Source organism: Urocitellus parryii, chromosome 16 (genome assembly GCF_045843805.1).
Source record: "Urocitellus parryii isolate mUroPar1 chromosome 16, mUroPar1.hap1, whole genome shotgun sequence".
Classification (NCBI taxonomy): Eukaryota; Metazoa; Chordata; class Mammalia; order Rodentia; family Sciuridae; genus Urocitellus; species Urocitellus parryii.
This window is the reverse complement of record NC_135546.1, coordinates 16034735-16056061: the sequence shown is the minus strand read 5'-3', so window position 1 is coordinate 16056061 and position 21327 is coordinate 16034735. Positions and strand designations below refer to the sequence as shown.

At 45.1% G+C, this 21327-nt stretch overlaps 2 protein-coding genes across 2 annotated transcripts in view; one reads left to right on the top strand and one right to left on the bottom strand.

Annotated features, from left to right (window-relative positions):
* Positions 1 to 21327, bottom strand: part of Syn2 (synapsin II) — a 146279-nt gene that overhangs the window by 26949 nt on the left and 98003 nt on the right. Inside the window, exons 2-5 of the mRNA XM_026383057.2 lie at positions 18173 to 18230; positions 16936 to 17027; positions 14632 to 14788; positions 9502 to 9591 (exon numbers count right to left, since the gene is read on the bottom strand). Of these exons, the coding sequence (XP_026238842.1) occupies positions 9502 to 9591; positions 14632 to 14788; positions 16936 to 17027; positions 18173 to 18230 (397 nt within the window). The remainder of the gene's footprint in view (positions 1 to 9501; positions 9592 to 14631; positions 14789 to 16935; positions 17028 to 18172; positions 18231 to 21327) is intronic.
* On the top strand, positions 1302 to 7296 carry Timp4 (TIMP metallopeptidase inhibitor 4). The gene is made up of 5 exons (XM_026383059.2): positions 1302 to 1458; positions 2552 to 2649; positions 3112 to 3226; positions 6316 to 6440; positions 7057 to 7296. Exons 1-5 carry the CDS (start codon positions 1302 to 1304, stop codon positions 7252 to 7254), a joined length of 693 nt encoding a protein of 230 aa, XP_026238844.2. The 3' UTR covers positions 7255 to 7296.

The window sequence follows — 21327 nt, the reverse complement described above, 5'->3', positions numbered from 1 at the left end:
AAAGATGTCCTCTGAAGAAGATAATGGCCACCCTGATGAAAAAGTCAGATTCCCATGGAATCCTGGTGTGAGGAGATCCTGGGAGAATGTGACCTGGGGATTTCAGCATTCCTGGCTGAAGCCAGTGGAGGCTGGGGGAAAGGGCTTCAAAGGGCTTCAGAAAACATGTACTTCAGGGCTGAGGGTGTAGCCCAGTGGGACAGTGCTTGCCTAGCTTGTGCAAGGCTCCTTGATCCCCAGCACTGAAGAAGAAGGAGAAGGAGAAGAAGAAGGAGAAGGAGAAGAAGATCATGTAGTTCAAGTCTATATTATGGAGAAAAAACTGAGGTTCTGCAAAGTAAAGGTGACAAAGCTACTTAATGACAGAATCAGAACCTGACCTTCTACTTTCTATAGTTATAATTCAATGGTTCTCCTTCTATGGCGAGCCTTGGACAGTGGACAAAGCTTGGGTCACAACGAGCCAGAGTCCCTTACTTCTTTGGCCTCCAAGCTTCCCCACGTAGTCTCCAGTGGCTATAACATGCAATAACAATCAGAATCGCCCAGGAACTGGAAACAGGGCTTTGAGGTCCACAGTTTGTCCTAAGTGAAGGGACACCTGAGAGAACGGTCCCTTGCTATCTGCAGTCTAAGGCTCCCGCTTGGAGAAAGGGTTTCTAAGCACAGGCTGCTGTCTCTGACATCTCTCCCCACCCCCCAGCTGACAGAGCCAAGACACACACACACACACCCCAACTTTCTCTGTCCCTTCCCTTACTGTTTGCTGTTGCTTTGGAGCCTCATAAATAGGGCATTGAAAACACTTCCTGCAGCTGAAAGGAGCCCTGAGTAGCTTGTCTCATCCCCAGTATGCCGCTCAGCAAGGGTCCGTCCTTCTCCATCACTGTGTGTTTTGCCTGTTGTATTTCTGTCTGTCTCTCTCGGCCTCTGCCTGTCTCCTCCTCTCTGAGCCTCTCCTCACTGTCCCTTGTGCCTGAATCCCAGCCCCCGGTCTTTCTGCCCTGGGGCGTTAGTCTTGGGTGCTCTTCTCTTTTTGCCCCTGACAGCATCCCTCTCCCAGTGTCTGCCCTCTACTTCCAGAGGCTTAGCTCCTCAGGATCCTCACTAACTCTCACTGAGATGGTCAGTTGGAGGGTCTCGGGTCCTGCCGCCACGGGTGGCCTCAAGCCAAAGGAAGGCGACGGGATTGGTTCTATGGTCATCTCGTAGAGCTGAGGTGGGGGTGGGTGGGTGGAGGGCCGGGCGTTCTAAGGTGCCTTGGACCGACTGTTTTGGTCCGACAGACCCCACAGGCTCCGATGGGGCTCTGCGGTGTCGTGCTCTGGAGCCCCTCAGTCGCGACGAGCAGGACGCTGGTGCTGGGACTGGTGGCTTTGCTGTGGCCCCCGGGGCGGGGCGAGGCGTGCAGCTGCCTCCCAACGCACCCGCAGCAGCATTTCTGCCGCTCGGCGGTTGGTGAGTCCGGCCCAGGCGGCCCACAGCAGGGGCGGGGGCGGTGGGGACTGGCTCTGGCTGAGCGGTAGACCAGGAGTCTGAGGAAAGGGGAGGAGCTCAACCCCCCCTTCACCGTTGCCTCCTGCTGAGGCTGATGGGTTGAAAGGGCTGGCGCCAGAGCAACCTTGCCAGCACAGAGTCTGATTTGTAAGAAAATAGATTGTCCGGACCTCTACAGCGACGCCCCTCATCCTGACCATACTGCAACCTGGGAGTATCATTAACTGGAGTGTCACCAGAGTGATCCAGCTGGGTTGGGGGTGGGGCCTGTCTCTGTCCAAGACCATAACTGAGGTTGCCACCCGGTCCCCATCCCAACTCTGATCTTTTGCCCTTTCTCTCCTCTCTATCTGGATGCCCTTTCCCCATACCCTCGCATTCCTGGCCAACTCCAATTCATCCTCCAAGGGCTAACTCAGGACCGCTCTTTGGAGGCTTCCTTGCTCCCTGGCTACCACTGTGTCTCTACCAAGTTTGTGCTTCTACTATTCAGTGTTATTGGTGTTTATAGGCACATCCTCTGATAGACCAAAAGTTCTGCAGGATAGGGACCCTGTTGCAATCACATCTGTGGGACTTGTGCCTAGTTCAAGACCAAGAGGAAGACTTTCATAAGCAGTTTTTTTGATTAACGCCCAAATGGCAAGAGATGGGTTTTCTCAACAGGGCCAGAATATTTATGGATTCAATAAACATTTACTAATATCAACTCTGGGAGAGCTTTGAGGCTCTGAGCTATTTCAACAGATGAGCCTCACAGGAATCCTGCAAGGGGCTCCTTCCAGCTCAACCACTCTGACTCCTCCCCTTTGCCCACTGTTCCCAGAGTTACAGGAACTAGAGCTTTCCAAATTAACAGGTTGACCAAAAAGCACAGAGGCTGAGGACCTAAGAATCCCAAAGAGTTTGAACTTGCAGTCACTGCAGAACTCCTATCTATTACACCATTCAAAACCCAACACCTGAAATTGTCTAGGGTCCCCAGGTCATCCAGATCCCAAATTGACTGCTCCAAGTGCTCATGGTTTCTTCCCTCTTTCTTCTCCCTGTGCAGTGATTCGGGCCAAAGTCACCAGTGAGAAGATAGTGACTGCTAATGAAGACCCTTCTAACCCTAACAAATTGCTCCGGTATGAACTCAAACGGATGAAGGTACATGGGGGCAGGACAGGGCGTTTACCCTCACTAGGCAGGTAGAGGGAAATGGGGTCTGTGTTTTGGGAGGGTAGGTTTCAGACAATCGGGTTCAGTGAACTTTTTGTAGACATGGTGAAGTGGAACTGGTTGGAATGTTGGGGGGGGGCCACAAAACCCAAGGGCAGTGCAGTGTGGGCGCCTCAGTGGGTCCCATAGCTGCCATTGAGGTACCTTTCCTTCCACTGGAATAAATTAAGTTTAGATTTTTTAAAAAAAATTTTTTTAAGACAAAGACAACCCAGTAGGAGTCTGTGGATTCTGAGTGCACCAATTCTGAAACTAGACTTTCACTTTATTATTGAGACTGAGAAAAGAGAAGTTTTTGCCTGTTAATATACAAATTATACTCACTGACCAAATTCTGTGTTTTTGGGTTTGTTTTCGAGTTTTTTTTTTTTTTTTGCAATTGTCTTTCAGATGTTTAAAGGGGTTGAGAAAGTCAAGGAGGTTCGCTATGTCTACACCTCTGTGAACACTTCTCTCTGTGGAACTAGAATAGCAGTCAACAGTAAGAGGCAGTACTTTATAACTGGTAAGTCAAAGACTAGCAACTGGTGGGGATGGAGTTTGTCCCAAGGAGGTCCTGAGGCAGGAGCCAGGGCCTTCCTGGGGCAGCAGGCCAGCCAGGTGGCATTTTATTACACATAAAAACAGTTGTGATAGTGACAGCCTGTTAGTTGGGGGGAGTCTTGGTGACCTCTCATTAAGGCAAGAGTTTTCCTTAGAATGATCTTGGCCACTGCTTCCCAGTTTTAAGGAAATGATGCTCTCCCAGGCTCGGGCAGTAAGCTCCATTTTGAAACAGTTTTAATTAGCATAAGATTTTTGGCATTTTGATCAAAATCTGTCCCCTGAAACTGCTCCTTATGGGTTATCCCTGCCTTTTGCATGGACCCTAATAAGAGCCTTGAGTCTAACACAGTTCTGTTCCATGAACTTGGGCACAGGCAAGCCTCCATTCTGAAATGGTTTGGATGGAATAGTTAAAGAACTGTATAAGAATATGACTTCATAAACTGATAAATACAACACTAAATTATTTTGGAGTTTAAGGAAAGGAGGTATTTGTGTGACTGGGAACAATCAAGGAAGCTTTGCGGTATAAGTGAGACCTAAACTGGCCTCTTTCAAAAGATGAAAAATGGCTGGTCCCAGTGACTTTGGAGGCTGAGGCAGGAGGACTGCAAGTTCAAGGCCAGCTTTAGTAACTGAGATTCTGTCTCAAAAATTTAAAAAAGGCGGTGGGGGGGGCAGGCTGGGGTTGTAGCTTAGTGGTAGAGTGCTTCTGGATTCAGTCCCCAGTAAGTACTTCCCCTCACCAACAAAATAAATAAATAAGGAAGAAAAAAAAAAGAAAAAGAAAAACTATCTAGGAAGAAAGCAAGGAAAATGAAGAGCATAGCAGGTGGAGAGAACAGGCAGAATTCTACCTTCCATTTATCCATTCAACAACAAAAGACCACCTACAACACACTGCCAGGCCTTGGACAGGAGAATGGAAATTCAAAAAACAAGTCATAGACTTCAAAGAGTTCGGACATGGCTCTTGAGGAGTGGCAGGCATTGGAGGCCACACTGAGAGAGGTTAGCTCTAAGGATGTGGAATTGTGCTGAGCAGGGAGCTCCTGGATGGGAGACATGGCATGCTGCTGAGCCCTCTGGTTCCCAGCAGACCAGTGCTAACCCTCTGTGTGTCTAGCCATTTGTTAGACTCTTAGGTACAAACTCTCTGCCCTCAAGATCAAGTATAACTGAGGATTGGGATAAACAACAAAACATAAGTCCGTGGAAAAGTCATCAGTGACACCTGTACCCTTCTGAGAAAGTCAGAAACTCTTTTTTGCCAGATTATGAAAGCCCTTTGAGACCAGAACACCACTGACCTTTCTAGCTTGGTCTTCTGCTATCTGTCATAATAGTTCCTTGACCCTTCTTCTCCCAGAGCTGAAATAAACTATTTGGAGCTGCAGAAGGTGTGCCAATGGGATGTCATTCTGCCTTGGTGTAGGACAGTCCCAATGTTCAGAAGACCTCCACTTATTTGACAGACGAAGTCCTCCCCATCCCTCCTAAGCACAGCACAATCTTCCCTCCTCGGAGACACTTTTTTTTTCACTCCACCTGTTCCTTACCTGGAGATAATTGGACCTCCTTTGCTCTTACACTACATCTTCTATATAATCATACCATAAGGTCATTTTTGCCTACTTATGGGTCACATTTGAAGTTTCTTGGAGGCAGAGTCCTGTCCTATTTATTTCTGTATTCCTGGTACTGGGTTCTAGCTGCTGTGATTTGTGAGCAAATGACTGAGCAACAGAAGTTCTAGGAGATGTGAAGGCCTACATGGACAAGGTATTATTAAAAAGGATCTTTGAAAGATAGGAAGGAGCTTGGTAGGAAAGAAGGGGAACTTTCTAATGTGCAAAGACTCACCAGGGGACAGAAGACTGGCCTAGGTAGATATTGGCAAAGACTGGAAAGGGGAAGGGATCCTATTATTTATTGAACATTTTCTGTGAATCTTCAACTGTATGGGGAATTCTGCAGACATTTCTCATTTAATATTGACCACAACTTTATTATTATTATCTTCCAGTTGAAAGATTTCGTGACTTTCTTTAAGGTTATACAGCAAGTAATTGAAAAGAAGAGGATCCCGCATAGAGTCTCACTTTTATTTTTTTAGGGATTAAATCCAAGACATTACACATGCTAGGAAAGCACCTACTTTAGCTACACCCCCCAGAGCTCCTGAAGTCTGATTTTAAAGCCCACCTTCTCTCTGTACCTACTAGAGAAAAATGTCTTTACCAGACCCCACAATTCTACCTTGCACAAGCATAATATATATCTCCTGCTATAAAAATTATAGTTTTTTTCCAGTTCCTTCATTGAGCCCCATATCGCTACTCCTATCAAAAAGCCACTGGACCCTGCCCATTTTTAACCAGCACAGAGGCCCCTGAGTTATTTTGTTGGAAGATTCAATAAGATGCAGAAGCTCAAGAAGTAGAGGTTAACAGATAAAATTTACATCAGGTTTCTTAATTAAAACAAAGATCCGTATCAACCTTTGGTCTAATTTTGGTAATTCACAGTTAAACACTGAAAATTAAAAATCAATACATTTTATTGCTTACAAATCTGTATATCTAAATTTAAAACATTTCTGTTTATAGCTAGAAATTGTGTTTCCTTCATTCTTTCAACTGAATATGCCTTAAAATAAAATTCTGATTTTTTTCATTGGGAAAAAAAAAGCCATTGGAGATTGTGGTGTAGCTCAGTGGCAAAGCACATGCAAGGCCTGGGTTTAATTGCCAGTAATAAATAGATAAATAAATTAATAGGGGCTGGAGTTGTGGCTCAGCAGTAGAGCGCTTGCCTAGCAAGTGCAAGGACCTGGGTTTGATCCTTAGCACCACATAAAAATAAATAAACAAAATAAAGGTATCATGAAGAACTAAAAAAATAAATATTTTTAAAATAAGCAAACAAATAAACCAACCAACCACTGGAGCTTTGGCTCATCATTGGCTATAATTCTGGGTTCTTGAAGGACCCAGGACTCTAGGAGCACAGTTCTGATGTTATATTCTCTTCTATCTCCCCATGAAGGTAATGTTCTCAATGGTGGAAAAATCTTCATCAATATGTGTAACTATATCCAGCCTTGGGAAAACGTGTCCATGGCGCAGAGACAGAGTCTGAATCACCACTATCTTTTCAACTGTGACTGCGAAGTGAGGGGGGTCCATTTCTAATATGATCTGGGGTGGGTGAGGGTCTTAAGCCTTGTAGACTCACCCTTCATGATTCTTTCCTTCATGTATTTATTTATCAATCATATTCTACTTGAAATATGGATCAGACACTGCATGAAGTTGGGGGTGAAAAAGCAAGAAAGAGTCCATAGTCCCTGACCTCAAAGAACTTAACATTTTGGCTGGTAGAGTGGTCATCATATAAAGCAAGGAGATGACTTTATCACAGCCACTATTTAGAGAGAGCCTACTTTTTGCTGGACCCTTTAGTAGTCAATTTATTTTAAATATTTAATTTGGTCTCCATAACACATTTATAAAGAAATAAGACTTCCATTTTAAGGTAAAGAAATCAAAGCTCTGGGAAGTGAAGTACTTGCTCAAGGTCAGTAGTAGATTCCAGAAATATTAGAAAGGTAATTCTTACACAAGGAGCATGGGGCAGGAGAATTCAGGGGAAGAGTGGGGACGAGGAAAGGCTTCATAAGACATGGGGGGCAGTCGAAAAGGGCTGGGAGGATATGTTGGGGTCTGACAGCAGCAACAGAAGAGGAAGGGCCTCTTCCTCACTCTGATTTTGTGGCTATGACTCTAGGTTACCATCTGCTACTCACCGACCTGTAACAAATCGATGCGCAATCAGTGTCTCTGGACAGACTGGCTGTTGGAACGGAAGCTCTATGGGAACCAGGCCCACCATTTTTTCTGCAAGAAGAATGAGGATGGCAGCTGCAAATGGCAGCTGGTACACCACCCCAATAGGGAGGAGTTTGTTGACGTCATCGAGCCTTAGTAAAGACCAGTGACCACCACAGCCTTTCGAGAGACCTGAAGACCAATCCTTCACTGTGGAACTCTGTTACCATCTACCCTGTTGCTGCCAGCCAATGGGAAGTGCCAAGTGGAAGGCCTTACCAACATCATGGCAGGGATGGGGAACATTACTCTTGTGTCTAAGAGCCTAGTCCATAACCTGGGAAGGTAGCATGACTTTTTTGTCCTGACCTCATTCCTTCTCTGCTTCCTCCCAACCCCTACCCGCAATAGTTTAATCTATTATTGAAAGTTTTGATCTGGTTTACTTTGTTTTCCAAGGCCAAGACTAATTCCTTTTCTCCCCAGGAAAATAAGTGTTGTTTACCTTAAATGATCTGATAGGGGAGAAACGGTGAATGTTATACCTATGAAATGGTGCAGCCCTGTGATGTATAATAACAGAAGATGGGTTGACCACAGTGGTAATGAAATGAACAACACTATGGCTATGTGTCCTCTACTCCTACTAACTCCATTCATCCTAATCCTCTCATGTACTCTCATCTACTTAGGGGACCCAGAATTACTCTGTGTGAGAGCTAAACAGCCTCACCTTCCTCTCTATGCGGCAATCCCCTTGACACCATTCCTGGCAGAAGATCCTAGCACACCTCTGGATAGGAGCAGACTTGCTGTCTAGGAATGAATACTTTCCCTCCAGGTTAACTATTCCTGGTTCCCTCAGCTGATGTCCGGAGGCTGTCCCTTCTGCCTCTTTAAGGTTACTAATGTCTTCATTACTTCATGACTCTTTTTTTTTTAACTTTTCTTTTTCTTCGTTGTAGATGGACCTTTATTTTATTCATTTATCTTTATGTGGTACTAAGAATTGAGCCTTTTTTCTTTTTTTAAGCCAAAAGGCCTTTCTCTTGCAGAGTGGAAATTACCCCTTCATCAGCTTTTGACATCCTGAGAGATGACCTCCTGGGTGCATATTTCAGGATAAGAGGATAGGAGAGAAATATCAAAGGACCCTGGGGGGAAAGAGGAGGAATACATCCTGCACTTAATGTAATTTTCTTCCCCATTGGTCAGCCCTGCTAGATGTTATAGCAGGAAAAAAATTGCTTTGATCCTCAGAGACTTCCTTCATTGCCTGCCTCCTCATTGTGTCCTAGACTACCTGAGATCTCCAGCCTTGGCCCCTCAGGGTTCCTCGGGCCTTCTGCAAACCTTCCTGGCTTGCCTTAAATGGGAAAATCCTCATATTAACCTCTAGGATTTATTTAGGGCAAGGGTTTAAAATTCCAGAGCCTCTCCCTGAGGAAGTTCTGGTGAAGATGATGTTGGACATAGTTCTTTTCAAGGTCCAACTCCTCTCCCTCCAGCCCCAAATCTCCCATATGTGTGGTCTGCTGGTAAGCAGGGTTATGTACAATGTGCTAGAAGAAGGCTCAGGATTCACAGAAATGCTGCAAATGGAGATCCCTTTTGGGGGAAGGAATAGGAGGGTGAACAACACGGTCTTTGTCCCAGAGCACACTACTTGCAAGGCTTTGGCAGCTAGTTTCCACTGGTAGGTTAAGCAGGATCACATCTGATCACACCAGCCTTGGGCAGAGGGTGTGGACAGTAAGGAAGATGGGAGCTTGAGCTCCAGGCTCTGCTGGAGGAAAATCCTTAGTCACAGCCTTCTATGGACAAAACATCCCATCTCGCTGATTTTTCTGACCTCCTAGGTTGGACTCAGAAAAAGCACAGGGTTAGCCCAGCCTTATCCCAATTGGAGGAAGCCAAGGGAATGGAAGTCTGGTGAATAATTCAAGAGCAACAGCTTATATCTAAGGAGAGCTTCACGTATCAGAAAACTATTACTAAGAGATTCTTTAAGTTTTGTACCTATCGTGTTAGACATCCTGGTCAGGGATAGTTTTGCCCACCTGGGTGGTTGGAAAACTGACACAAGAGTGAGGAAATGTAACTTGCAGAGATACCTGGTTCTGACCGGAGATACAACTCCAAGTAGTGAGATCTTCTGATTGTTGGTCCACAGGTTCGTTACTCCCTTAGATTTATTAAACTGCCCTTGTTGCTGTTATTTCCTATTCTGTCTCCAGAATTTAAAAACAAGAGGTTGTTGGCCAAAATCCAGTTACTATAGCTCCACAAAGTGACTTGATAGTTCCATTCCAGTGGAATCTTTGGGGTTGAGATGGTGAGATCCATGTGGTTAATTAAGCTCAGAGGGCAAACAGCAGAGACTCAGTCCCTACTTAGCACCTACCATCTCTTTGTGGTTGGGGTAGTATGTTTGCTCAATGAGTGGGAACTTGTCTCCTCCAAGTGTCTTGTAGATGGCCACCATCTGGGCAAACTGCAAAAGAGAAGAAAACATTTCAGCTTACTTCGGACAACTTCTGGAACAGGGGGACAAAGCATCAATCCATGAAACAAATACTGAGCACTTTCTCTACTGAAGGCTTTGTGCTAAGCACATTGAAGACATAAGTGAACATCTAATTTCTGTTCTCAAGGAACATACGCTTTAGTTGGGGAAGGGAAAGAGAGAGGGAGAGGGAGAGGGAGAGGGAGAGGGAGAGGGCAAGAACTTTAAGTGAGCACTTATTCAGTTTTAATGGTATTTCATTTACTGAAAAGAGGTGATTCTAGGATTGAATCTTGGGTCTCTTAACTGAAAATACCTGCTTACCTGACCAATAGACCAGGAAAAATCTAGAGAGGTTATAGGGCCAATTCTTGGAAGTTCAAGTGTCAGTCAAAAGAATGGAAGTTTTTTCATGGAGCTGTATGGAGTCCCCAGAAATTGGCAGAGAATGTCAAGAATAAAGCTATTCTTTAGAAAGATTTAGATGGTTATGATGTGTACGATAGATCGGCCTAGTCTTTCTGGGACTGACTTATCCAAGGACTCAACTTGCTGGATCTTTCCCCTTTGAGAAATGGGATAGCTTCAAGGAGAAGAGGCAGAGCATATATATATATATGGTGTCAGGGTTAAAGGGCTTTTGGCACCCAGCCAGCACCCCTCTCCCGTTTATAAATGAAGAAACTCAGGTTCAACAAGTCACTTGCCCAGTTGTTTAGTTGTTGAGCAGAGTTACAGCCAGGGCCCTTAATTCCCAACCTCTAACTCTCCCAGTTCCTTCAAGTAATTGCCTATCAGGGTCTGCAGAGACCATGCTCTCTGGTCTTTCCTGACCCAGGACTTTCCTGACAGCCAAGACTCCCATGTATGAGCAACAGGGCAAAGCTGCTCTCTAGCACTATGGGATTAGTTCATACTCCAAGCCACCAGTATCTAGAACAGCTAGAATGAAAAGTTGTCTGATCAAACTTAGCTTCTACTTATCAAAAAGAAAAGCCAGGACAATTTTTAAAAGCTCAGGTGATACTCTCTATAAGGAAGGGATGCTGGCCCACAAGCCAGGCAGAGGAAAAGGGGTTAGAGTAGCAAGAGCTCAGCCAGGTTATTAGAAAATTGGAGTCTTCTAGTTCTTGTTCTTCCTCCTATCTTGCTAGATATCTCTAGACAAGAGATTACTTCTCATTTTCTTCACATATAAAATGAGAGGGTGAAATTTGATCAGTTCCTCAAATTCTGTACCACACAGAATATCCCTTTATTAGATTTCCTCCCACACTCCACTAAATAACTGCAGTTTAAGTAATCATCTGTTGTGGCAGATGATTTTAAGGGCAAAGATATTATTTTTGAAATGGCAGAAAATATTGGAATTCCTGGGCCACACCCTCTGGTGACACATAATTGGTGACTCCGGAGCTCTAAGGTCTCTAGGACTCTCATTAAACAAAGATTTTATTGCTGAAAAAGACAGCAATCTCCAGACCAGACCTCCTGCTTCAAAAATGAAGTGACAGGCTAGCGAAGCAGGGGAGGGTGGAGGCTGGAATGGGGGCTTCCCTGGGGGGGGGGCTCAGGACTCTTCCTTGTGCCCAGTGCACCCTCCATTGTACCCTGCTGCTCTCCTCTTTATTCTTCAGTTTGCACTGAATGTCAAGACTGTCTCCTCAGACCTATCTTCTTATCTACTTTGATTCTCCCCACCATCTCATCTGCCTGCCCACATGGGCCCAGCTAGTCTCCTGTCCTGCCTGGACTCTTGAGGCTCTGCAGCGTCCCCAGGGAGCTAATGCCAGCTCTGCCAAACAACCTCTGTCCTGCTGCAGCCCACGCTCTGGCAAGGTACTAAGGCATGTGGGGCCCTATCTGCCCTGCATGTGGGGGAGTTACACAGATACCACACGGATGCCAGGAAGGCCTGCGGCAGACTCTCAGGGCCCTAGGACAGCCAAGACCAAAATGACAGCCAGTTCCCAGGCTTTAGCTGGGTCCCAGGGAGCTCATTCCACCCTCCTCACCTGATTTCCAGGAGTCCCTGTCTGCTCAAGCTACTAGGCTTGGCATCTAACCTCTGCCTCCCTGGAAACTTAGAGAAAGTCACAGGTACATGGTTACCAACTAAACAAATATAATATCTGATAAGGGCTATTTCCTCTAAGCACAATAAAAGAGTGAATTTGGGAACTGAGGTGCTATTGGCAATGAATAGGAAGAAATTCTCAAAACCAATTACTCAATGAAGCAAGAAAGAATTCATGGAAGAAATGAGATTTCAAGATCTGTGTAAAGAATATGTTATCCCTATCTCTCCTAGAACTTAAATGCTTTAACTTGACCTTGCTTCATCTGTCACTAAAGAACTCAGAAAGTGGGCTAAGGATGTGGTTCAATGGTAGAGTGCTTGCCTGGCATGTGTGAGGCCCTGGGTTCTATCAATAGCACTAGAGAAAAGAGAAGGGAAACAAACCAGAAAGACTGACAGGAATTCTGATAAATTTAGAGCAATAAGGGGTGGTGGCATTCTTACTTTCTCTGGAATGCTTTCATTGAAAGCCTCATTTTTGCTTCTGAAAATCCAGTGGCCTGCCTTGACCAATTTCAGAGACAACAGATGTGTTCAGATGTGCAAGGCAGTACCCTTTCCAACTCACTGGAGGTTTCCTGACATCCAGAGCAGCCACAGTAAGAAATTTAGAAACATGAGCCAAAGTCATCATCTCAAAGGGACCCTCCCCTTAGTCACCAAATTTGTCCACTTCCATTAACAGGCAGAGAACAATATGTAAAATGTCATTTGTGTAAGCTGCTTAGTCAAACTGAAGGGAAAACTTGGTGTGTGGCCAGGGAGCCCTGTTGTTCTCATGCAATGCCAAAGGCAATGTGCTGGGATTGTGAATGGGTGAGAGCGTGACCCCTCACCAGATCCCAGATCCCACGGGGGCAAAGCCCTAGGCTTAGGCTCTCCCTGTTCCATCTCTGACCTCTGCCACAGTTTAGGTAAAAAAAAAAAAAAAAAAAAAATAGGGAACTAGTTTCTTTATGAGGTTTCAGACACTGGGGGACTGTAACAACCAGGCTAGCAAAGAAGAAGCAGGTAATAATATTAATACCAGTTTGTAGACAAAGAAACCAGGACACAAGTTTAGTCAGAGGGCTGATAAGTAGTAAAATTATTCAGAAAAAGCTGATAATAGTGGCATCAGCCTGTGTGGCTACAAGGCAGCCAACTTCTGCTAAGGATGTGGTTCAATGGTAGAGTGAACCACAATGGTAGAGTCCTGGGGGTGCCAGTGGGGGGTGGGTTAGGGCGTAAAAGTACAGGAGGAAGGCCAGGTGACACGCGGTGAAGGCCTCCTTCATGCTCTTCTGGGATGGATGACACACTCAGATCAAACCCCTTTAGCCTGTTTCCGCAGAATTCTAGGGTTGCAGATGCCTCAGGCCACTCACAGGGAAAGTGGACTCAGGAACCCAACCCGCTCCTTCACCACAGTGGCTCCTAGGCCTCCTCACTCCTGCTCACTGCTCTTCCTCTTACATTGTAAGGCCCAGGATGGCATCCAGGGCCATAGGAAAGCTGTCAGTTCAGGTGTGAAAAGAAATCCAGAGCAGGGAGATGGATCTGTTTGGTCAACCACCCTCCCTAGACTCCGGCTCTTGGCGGTCATGTGTGTGTGATAGCTGAAATCTGATTTTTGCAAAACATGAAGATGAAGAAGATGTGATGGGAGCAGGCATTTCTTTCAGAGATGGCCAGCCTGGCTCAGCAGAGCTACAAGCAGAGGAGCTGGGTCCCCTCAGTGTCCGAGTGGAGGACAGAGTGTCCAGGAGCAATCACAGGTCACTCTCCCTGTCAAGCTCCCACGTTCCTTTTTCTGCTTACAAGTGTCAAATTCTCTCCCAGATTTACAGACTGACTAAGGAAGAGAAAACCAGACCATCTTTTCCTCAGAGTAGCCCAATCTACATGAGGGGCAGTGTGATCTAGAGAAATTCTGGCTCTATAACTTTGGCAAGTTACTTAATCCTTTCTGAGTCTTGCTTTTCTGTAAAACAAAAAATTAATAATGGTGTTGATGATTTTTTATAAGGTTACCATGAGGATTAAATGATATTTTAAAAATTTTTTTAGATGTTGATGGACCTTTATTTTATTCATTTATTTATATGTGGTGCTGAGAATTGAACCCAGTGCCTCACACATGCCTGGCAAGCGCACTACCACTGAACCACAACCCCAGCCCGGATTAAATGATACTAATACAGGAAAATCTCAGAGGTTGGCAACTTAAAGTAAGTGGCATTACACTCTTTATCTTCTTCAATTTTCACATCCCTACTATAAAGTGGTCAGACCTGATGATCTCAAAGGATACCTTAGAATTCATGTATGTGAATGGTCCATGTGTATATTGATAAATCTCACTCTAATGTTGTTGAGACACTTGATAGGACTATGTCACCCATACCTCTCTCAGCTGGGCCATTTCCTTGGTCTCACTGGGCTCAGGCCTCTCTAGTAGTTAGTCTAGCCATTCTAAATGGCGAGAAACAGGCATTTTTATCATTGCCACCACTGTCAGGGGCAGAGCCTACAGACCTGTAAGGACTCTCTCACAGAATATCTATACTAGGGGCTGGGGATGTGGCTCAAGCGGTAGTGCGCTCGCCTGTCATGCATGTGGCCTGGGTTCGATCCCCAGCACCACATACAAACAAAGATGTTGGGCCCGCCGAAAAACTAAAAAAGTAAATATTAAAAAATTCTCTCTCTTAAAAAAAAAAAAAAAGAATATCTGTACTACTTGGTTGAAAAGCCAAAGTTTTACTCTGCAGCAAAGGTGCCCAAACTGTGACAGGTGGTCAAATGTTGTTGTGAGGACCTGTCCTGACCCATGGTCCAGTTAGGGCTTGTCTCATATTTTCTCAGCTGGTGCCGACCAGTGGAGTACTAAGGTCCCTCCTGGGAGACTGGGAGACTGGGGCCTAGGTCCCACCCTTTTACTTGAGAGGAAGGGAAGCCTCACTCACCACCCATGGCTTGTCACAGAAGTTGTAAATGGATTCCAGAGAATTGATGCTGGGGAGGCCTGCATACTGCATGCCAATGATCAAGTGGCGGAAGTCCTCGTTCTCTGCCATGCCAAACGCATGCTGCCGGATGAGCACAAAGTCTGGCCGGAAGGACCTGGTAAGAACGCAGAGGTAGTTTTTCCATTACTCAGCACCTCACGTTACACATCATCTTGTCTCCCATTTCCAAAGCCCAAGTCAGAGAAGATGTATTAGGGACCACCTAGTCTGTCACCCTCATTTTATTATTATTATTCCTTCCTGGGCTGGGAAATGAAATGTTATGGTACTTTTCAAAGGGAATTTGAGGAATGGACTTCTGAAATTCTCTTACTCCTTTGGACTAAGCATAAATAGCTTCAGGAGGGAATAAACACTTTTAAACCTTCACAACTTAAGTGAAGCTCCTTGTGTTTCCAAAGTTGGTGCTCAAGGAGGGTCCCGGAAGACTCTGAAGATGACACAAAAGGCTGCCTAAAGCACACTGCCATGAGGTCTAACCTCAGTGTCCTGTTCAGAGTCCTTAAATCTGCTCCTTAAAATAGGCAATGCCCTCATCAGGTCCCCAGGAGAGCAAGGGGCCAGGCTGGCTGAGAACAGATGCCAAACTTCCCAATGGTATTCTTCTTCCAAAGCGGATGCTGGGAAGGGGTACAAATATTTTTTGCAGAACTGAGGTTGAGCAACGGCTGCAGGAAGCACTGAGAATACGGAATGTTCTGATGCATGGGAAGGCTCCCATTTCACCTCCAGCCAGCAAAGTGCCTGGCACTGCTCTCCACAGGACAAGGCTCCTGTCTTCATGCCCTCACCTCACAAATCTTCTCAGAGAAAAGGTGTGTGGCAGCACCCACCCCCACGGCTCCAAGGCTCAGCAGTTTCACACCGTGTGCATGACCTACCTGGTTCTCTGCCAGGCACTCATCCAACCGCCACCTACAGACTTAGCCCCACCCAAACTCAGAGATCAGGGCTTAGGAGTGGGGGTTGAAGGAGTTCTCAGTCTCTCAGGGACTTAGCATCAAGTCAGCGTGACATTTGCTTGGGCTGCTGTGACCTTGTCCTCAGTTCTGGGACCTGTTGTTACAAGGCCTTTCTGTCACTGACCTAGATCCTGACACTGGAAGCCTTTACGCCTGAGATCAATCTCCAACCCTATATTGCAGTTACAGGAATGGAGCGCTAGATGTGAGGCCAGTCCCTGAATTCCTACACTGGCACTTGGAAAGGCCCCACCTAATTCTTGCCAGTTCCCTCCTGCTGCCCTGCTCCTGGACTTTTCTGTCATTACCTGCTTGTGTGTGTATCTCCATGACACATACTACTTGCATTTGGAGGATCCCATCCATCCTCTGTTGTAGGATCAAACTGAACTCACTTCTCACCTGGGTGGACATTTCTGTCCTCTCTTTAATCTCCAGAATGAATGCACTCACTGTGGTTAGGTCCCATCTACCCCCAGTCTGGCCTCTCCTGTCACTGACCCAGGTGCTATTGGGTCTGAGCAGACTGAGGTGGAAAGAAGGTGAGCTACAGACTCCTCCTAGAACAAGACTGATTTCTGAAAACCTGAAACCACACTGAACTCTTGGAACGACACTGTAAAAACCATTCCCCACCATCTGGAATTCTCATTGTCTCTGTCAAAGAACTATTAAGTGTAAGAAAATCTCCCATCTTTAAGGCACCCAGCATATCACCTGACATGGAAGTGTTCAATATTGCTAATTTTTTTCCACCCACAATGTCTGTTCCAATCTTAGGTTTTTCTATGAGACACAAGTTCCCAGGAATGAGAAATATAAAAAGAACACAGAGCTGAGAGTCAAAAGAACTCATAAAGAACACAGAGCTTGCCACCAACTGACTGGGTGAAACAATGCAAATCAACATAAAATGGAAAGTTGAACTAGATGTTTTCAAACTTTTTAAAAAAGCTATGGGACCTCGTTTTCCAGGGGGAATTTTGGCGGTAGTACAGCATGTACTGACTGAAGGCGGGGCAGGAGCCTAGTAGGAAGCCAGTTACCTCTAAGTGAGCTCTGAGTCCTTGATGCTTCAGGGTGTTTTGTCTACCAGGGGACTGGGAACTCTGAAAAGCAGGAGGACTGCCCTCTCTGTCCCTTCCACGCCACACAGATCCTTTACTTCTCTGCACTGCACACAGCACGGCTGTCTCATGCTAACACTGGACTTTGAAACCACCTCTTCAAGTTATAATGGAGACAGTGATGGTGACCCGGAGGACAAAAAGGCTTTTACCGAACAACCTTCGTGCCGTTCCTCAGCACCTGCATATCCACAGCGTAGGTCCCATCTGCATGAGCCACCAAGTTGAGCTCTGAAAATTCCGCCTGGAAAATAACAGTAGGGCAGTAAGTTCACGGTCCTGACCGCCAAGTCTTCCATATAGCAGCAGCCACCACTGCCACGCCACCAAACACTGACTTATAGTTTTCAAAGTGTTTTCTCATACCAACTTCATCTAATTCTCATAGTGACTCTATGAGGCAGGTGGGACATAAATCATTACCAAAGGAGGAAATGGACAAACAAAACTTCTCATTGGAAGAAACAGGAACAAAACTGGGGTCTTGTGACCCCCATCCTGGCACTCTTTGTGCTGCCTCTTAACAATGAAGGAATGAACAGGACAAATGTCCTCTTTCTCCAGTTTCAACATAAAAGCACTAGATGTTAGTTTAGGTAACTGGAATTTAGTTCTGCTCTTCCCCCAACTAGCAGCACAACATGTTAAGCGAGTTACTTGTCTTGCCTGGGGTTCAGTTTCCTCCATCTACAAAATGGAAATAATTTTTATCAACCTGGCCTGTCTGACAAGGTGTTTTAAGAACCGAATGTAATAACAGAAAGTTCTCTGGCAGCCACAACACACCGCACAATGAATGAGGAGTAAATTCTATCATTACCTAGAAAATATATTCATTGTTTAAACTGGACATCCCCCTCTTCCCAAATGGACTTGATCATCTACTTATTATGAAGCAAGGGTTAGAAGGTGAAAATGTACTTTTTTGGACTTCCCTGTATTAAAACAAAGGTGTGCTCTTTTCTAAGATCCCTCTGAAGTTGGCTGTAGGCCCAGAGTCAGTATTACTGGAGGCAGCACACCTCAACAGCCCACATGTGCCTACCCCAGAAGATACTGCCACCAAGGACATGGAGGTATGGCCAATGACCTAGGAGGTCATTCCTTCAAGGTCTTCCTCAGCCTGCAAGTGGCTTTAAGAGCCACACTTCTTGTCTCCTTCCTGAAATCGGAACCATAAAAATAAGTCAAAGATATAAAAAGGAGCAGCCTTCAGGACCTTGCTTCAGAGAGAGGAAAGCCCCGGGGAAAGGGTGGTGAGAGAAGATGGAGAGCCCAGAACCCAATGGCAGACAGTGTACTTCACTTGGCAGAACTAGAGGGGTCACTCCAGGATGCCCAAGGGAATGGTGATGTCACAGATGCAATCTGGGACTTTGGGCTGGTTACCTGTTCCACCTTGATATCATAATCCCCAAGGACTTTTTTGCCCCGAAAGCACTTGGCCCTGGAGAAAGGAAAACAAAAAAACACAAATTAGTTTTGTTCAAGTGTCTGGAGTCAGACGTTTACTCTCACAAAGAAGAGGATTACGACAGACTGGACCTCAGAATGAGACTGTCCCTGCTACTTGGTCGTCATAAGCTCTCAAGCAAACCACTCTCACTCGGCCTCAAATTATCCACCTGTAAAATAACCCAAAGGACTTGGACTCTCAGCTTTCAATATTTTGTGATAATATCCCTGGTATTTGGCTACAAGAATCTAGAAATAAAAATTGGCTCAATGTTATTCTTGGTAAGACTAGGTCAATGTTAGACCTAGTCTATTCCGTAGTTTCTTTGTCTTCTGATCCTTTGTTTCACTCTGATTTCCTAGCTGTTTTCATCTGTGGACTTAGAGTTTTTGAAGAAATTGGTATTAACCCTTCATCTCTTCAAACTTATACAAGGAGAGGAGGTGACTGAGGAAAGCTACTATGAATGAACATGAAACTTGTACTGTATTTCTGAGTAGTCAAGAAAAAAAATAAAGGAGTCAAGCTGAGTTATGTAGTCCACAGTATCTTCCCAGATTGTCATGGTCCTAGGGGAACCTCAAATTAACACATTAATGGCATAATGGTCCCTCATAAGCAGACTTCATTGATTCCTCCATTTATATCCAGTTTTATCTTGCCTGTAACCCACCCTCCCCATAAAATCTTCTTTGCCCATGTAGGCTGGTTCTCCACTGTACAAAGGGCCTTTTCACACGGTATCCATCAGGTAGGTCAGGCTTGCTTTGCCAGTATTTACAATTTCCAACTGGCATGTTTCATTAGAAATTTTCTGGGAATCTCTTTCCATAATAAAGGAATAAACCAATATTTATGGGGCATTGTGTTCTAGAAATTACATGCTCGTCATTTTCAAGAACATTTCATTTAATTCTCATAACAAGTAATGAAATGGGAGAGAGGTCTTCATTTTAAAATCAAGAAAATCAAGACTCGGAGGAGGAAAAGGCACAGTGAAAGTTATTTAGTAAGTCAGTGACGGAGTTGGTATTTTACCAGAGCCCATGGGACTTGGAGCCCAGGGCCCGTCACACGGCACAGAGCTCCCTCCCTCTGCTCATTTCTTCTCTCCATCTTTTCTCCCACAGTATGAAAACTGACTTGCCATGTGTGCTGCCCTGAATTTTTTTTTCCATTTCCCTCCTCCCATTCAAAATGGACTTAATGATGTTGTGAACACTAGTCGTCCCACTACAAATACTTCCTAGCCTGGTTCCTGTCAACCTACCCAGGACGAGGCCAGGCTATTTCCTTTTCTCTATGGATTCTGGAACAGCCTGTTCTAGGAAGTTGTCATTTGTCCTATCCAAGTCCCTGGCCACCCTGAAATTGCTCCTCTGAGGCACTCAGCCATCCTTGAGCTGGATCACTGAGGTCTGTCCCTCCCACCTCTGCCCCAATTCCTTACTTAGCTTCACATCAGCTTGCTTCCAGGACTGTGATCCACATTCATAGCCCAGCAAGTCCCTCACACAGGGGGTTGGGAGCACATCATCCCTTTGGTTACTACTCCGTCTATGCGTGGCATAATCACAGATTAGATCTTAGACTCTGTAGGTCTAAGAAGACTAGAAAAAGAAACCAAGCAAATGACCCACAAGGTCACTTTCTTTCAGGGGTTGAGGTCTGTTTATGATCCTATCACAATGCTTTTCTGATGCTTCCTATCTTCCTGTCTCAAAATAGCTCTCCTGTGAGATAAGTCTCAGAGACATTAACAATACTTCTCATTCTGTATCAAGACTTGCATTTTCAAAGCGCATTCCTTGACTTACTGACACAACTCTTCGAAGAAGCCAGGAGAGAGAGTACTGTCCATTTGATTGCTGGGGAGACTGAAACCCAGAACAGTTAAATAGTATGCCCAAGTCACAGAAAAGTTCACAGGAGTTGAGCCTAGAACTAAGGGCTTACAGCTAGATGCTCACATGCTGCCAAGTTTTCTAATTCACGCATTTATTTTGTGGGTTTGAACACTGATATTGAAGTATATTTATAGATCCTGGCTGGGTTTATCTGCCACTTCCTGCACCTGCCTATTGACCAAGTTGGCTAGTAAAACTGTTCTCATGCCTCCCCTCCACCCCCACTCCCAGCTATCCTAATGCCTTTTCCTTAAGGTAATTTGTCCTGTTGGAAATCTTAGTTTGTGTTTCCTGGCCCAGGGTCACTGACCCCTGTTGGCTGAGCCAAAATCTTAGAGCAAAAGAGCCAAGATGGCGGGCAGAGGGGCACAGAGCCCTCTTCTGGAGAATGAGCACGTTTTTATAGTTTCTGGCCCTTGGATATTTTGATGCCAGGCATTTTCATGTAAAATTCTAGAACTTGCTAGCAAATGACAGAAGTCTTTCCTGTTACTAAAAGACCACTAGTAGGAGACAGTGTGCTGGGATCCCGAGGATGGGCTCTGGAGTCAGTCTAGGGTGTGAATGACTCTTGGAGGTGCCCTTTCCTGTCCTAGGCAAGAGGCTTACATTGTTAAAAAATGGTGTGTCATATGGTTAAATCAATCAATCTATATCTACTTGCCTACCTATCTTCAAAAATTATATAATAAGGTAAAATTTTAAATGTTCACTTTTCCCATTACTCTTTTTTTTTAAAAAAAAGAGAGAGTGAGAGAGGAGAGAGAGAGATAGAGAGAAAGAATTTTTAATATTTATTTTTTAGTTCTCGGTGGACACAACATCTTTGTTGGTATGTGGTGCTGAGGATCGAACCCGGGCCGCACGCATGCCAGGCGAGTGCGCTACCGCTTGAGCCACATCCCCAGCCCTTCCCATTACTCTTGTATCACACATACTCCCCAATATTAGTTATAGGCATAGGTCTCTGGTGCATGGGTGGGGGTGGGAGTGTGGATATATCTGCAAGTATATATGCTTCAAATATGCACATATGGCATCATGCCAAAAGAGTTCTTATGTTCATTATTGGAAATTAAACATGTATCTTAGTGATATGCTTTCAGCACATACCAATGGACCTCCTTCTTTGTAATAGTTGCATGAAATTCCATTTAAAGGGCAATTAGTAATTTAGCCAA

Excerpts from the sequence above, each read along its gene's own strand:
- Timp4 (XM_026383059.2), top strand. The coding sequence starts at position 1,302 with ATGGGGCTCTGCGGTGTCGTGCTCTGGAGCCCCTCAGTCGCGACGAGC. Across the intron at positions 1,459-2,551 it reads TTTCTGCCGCTCGGCGGTTG|TGATTCGGGCCAAAGTCACC; the intron begins GTGAGTCCGGCC and ends CTCCCTGTGCAG. Across the intron at positions 3,227-6,315 it reads GAGGCAGTACTTTATAACTG|GTAATGTTCTCAATGGTGGA; the intron begins GTAAGTCAAAGA and ends CTCCCCATGAAG.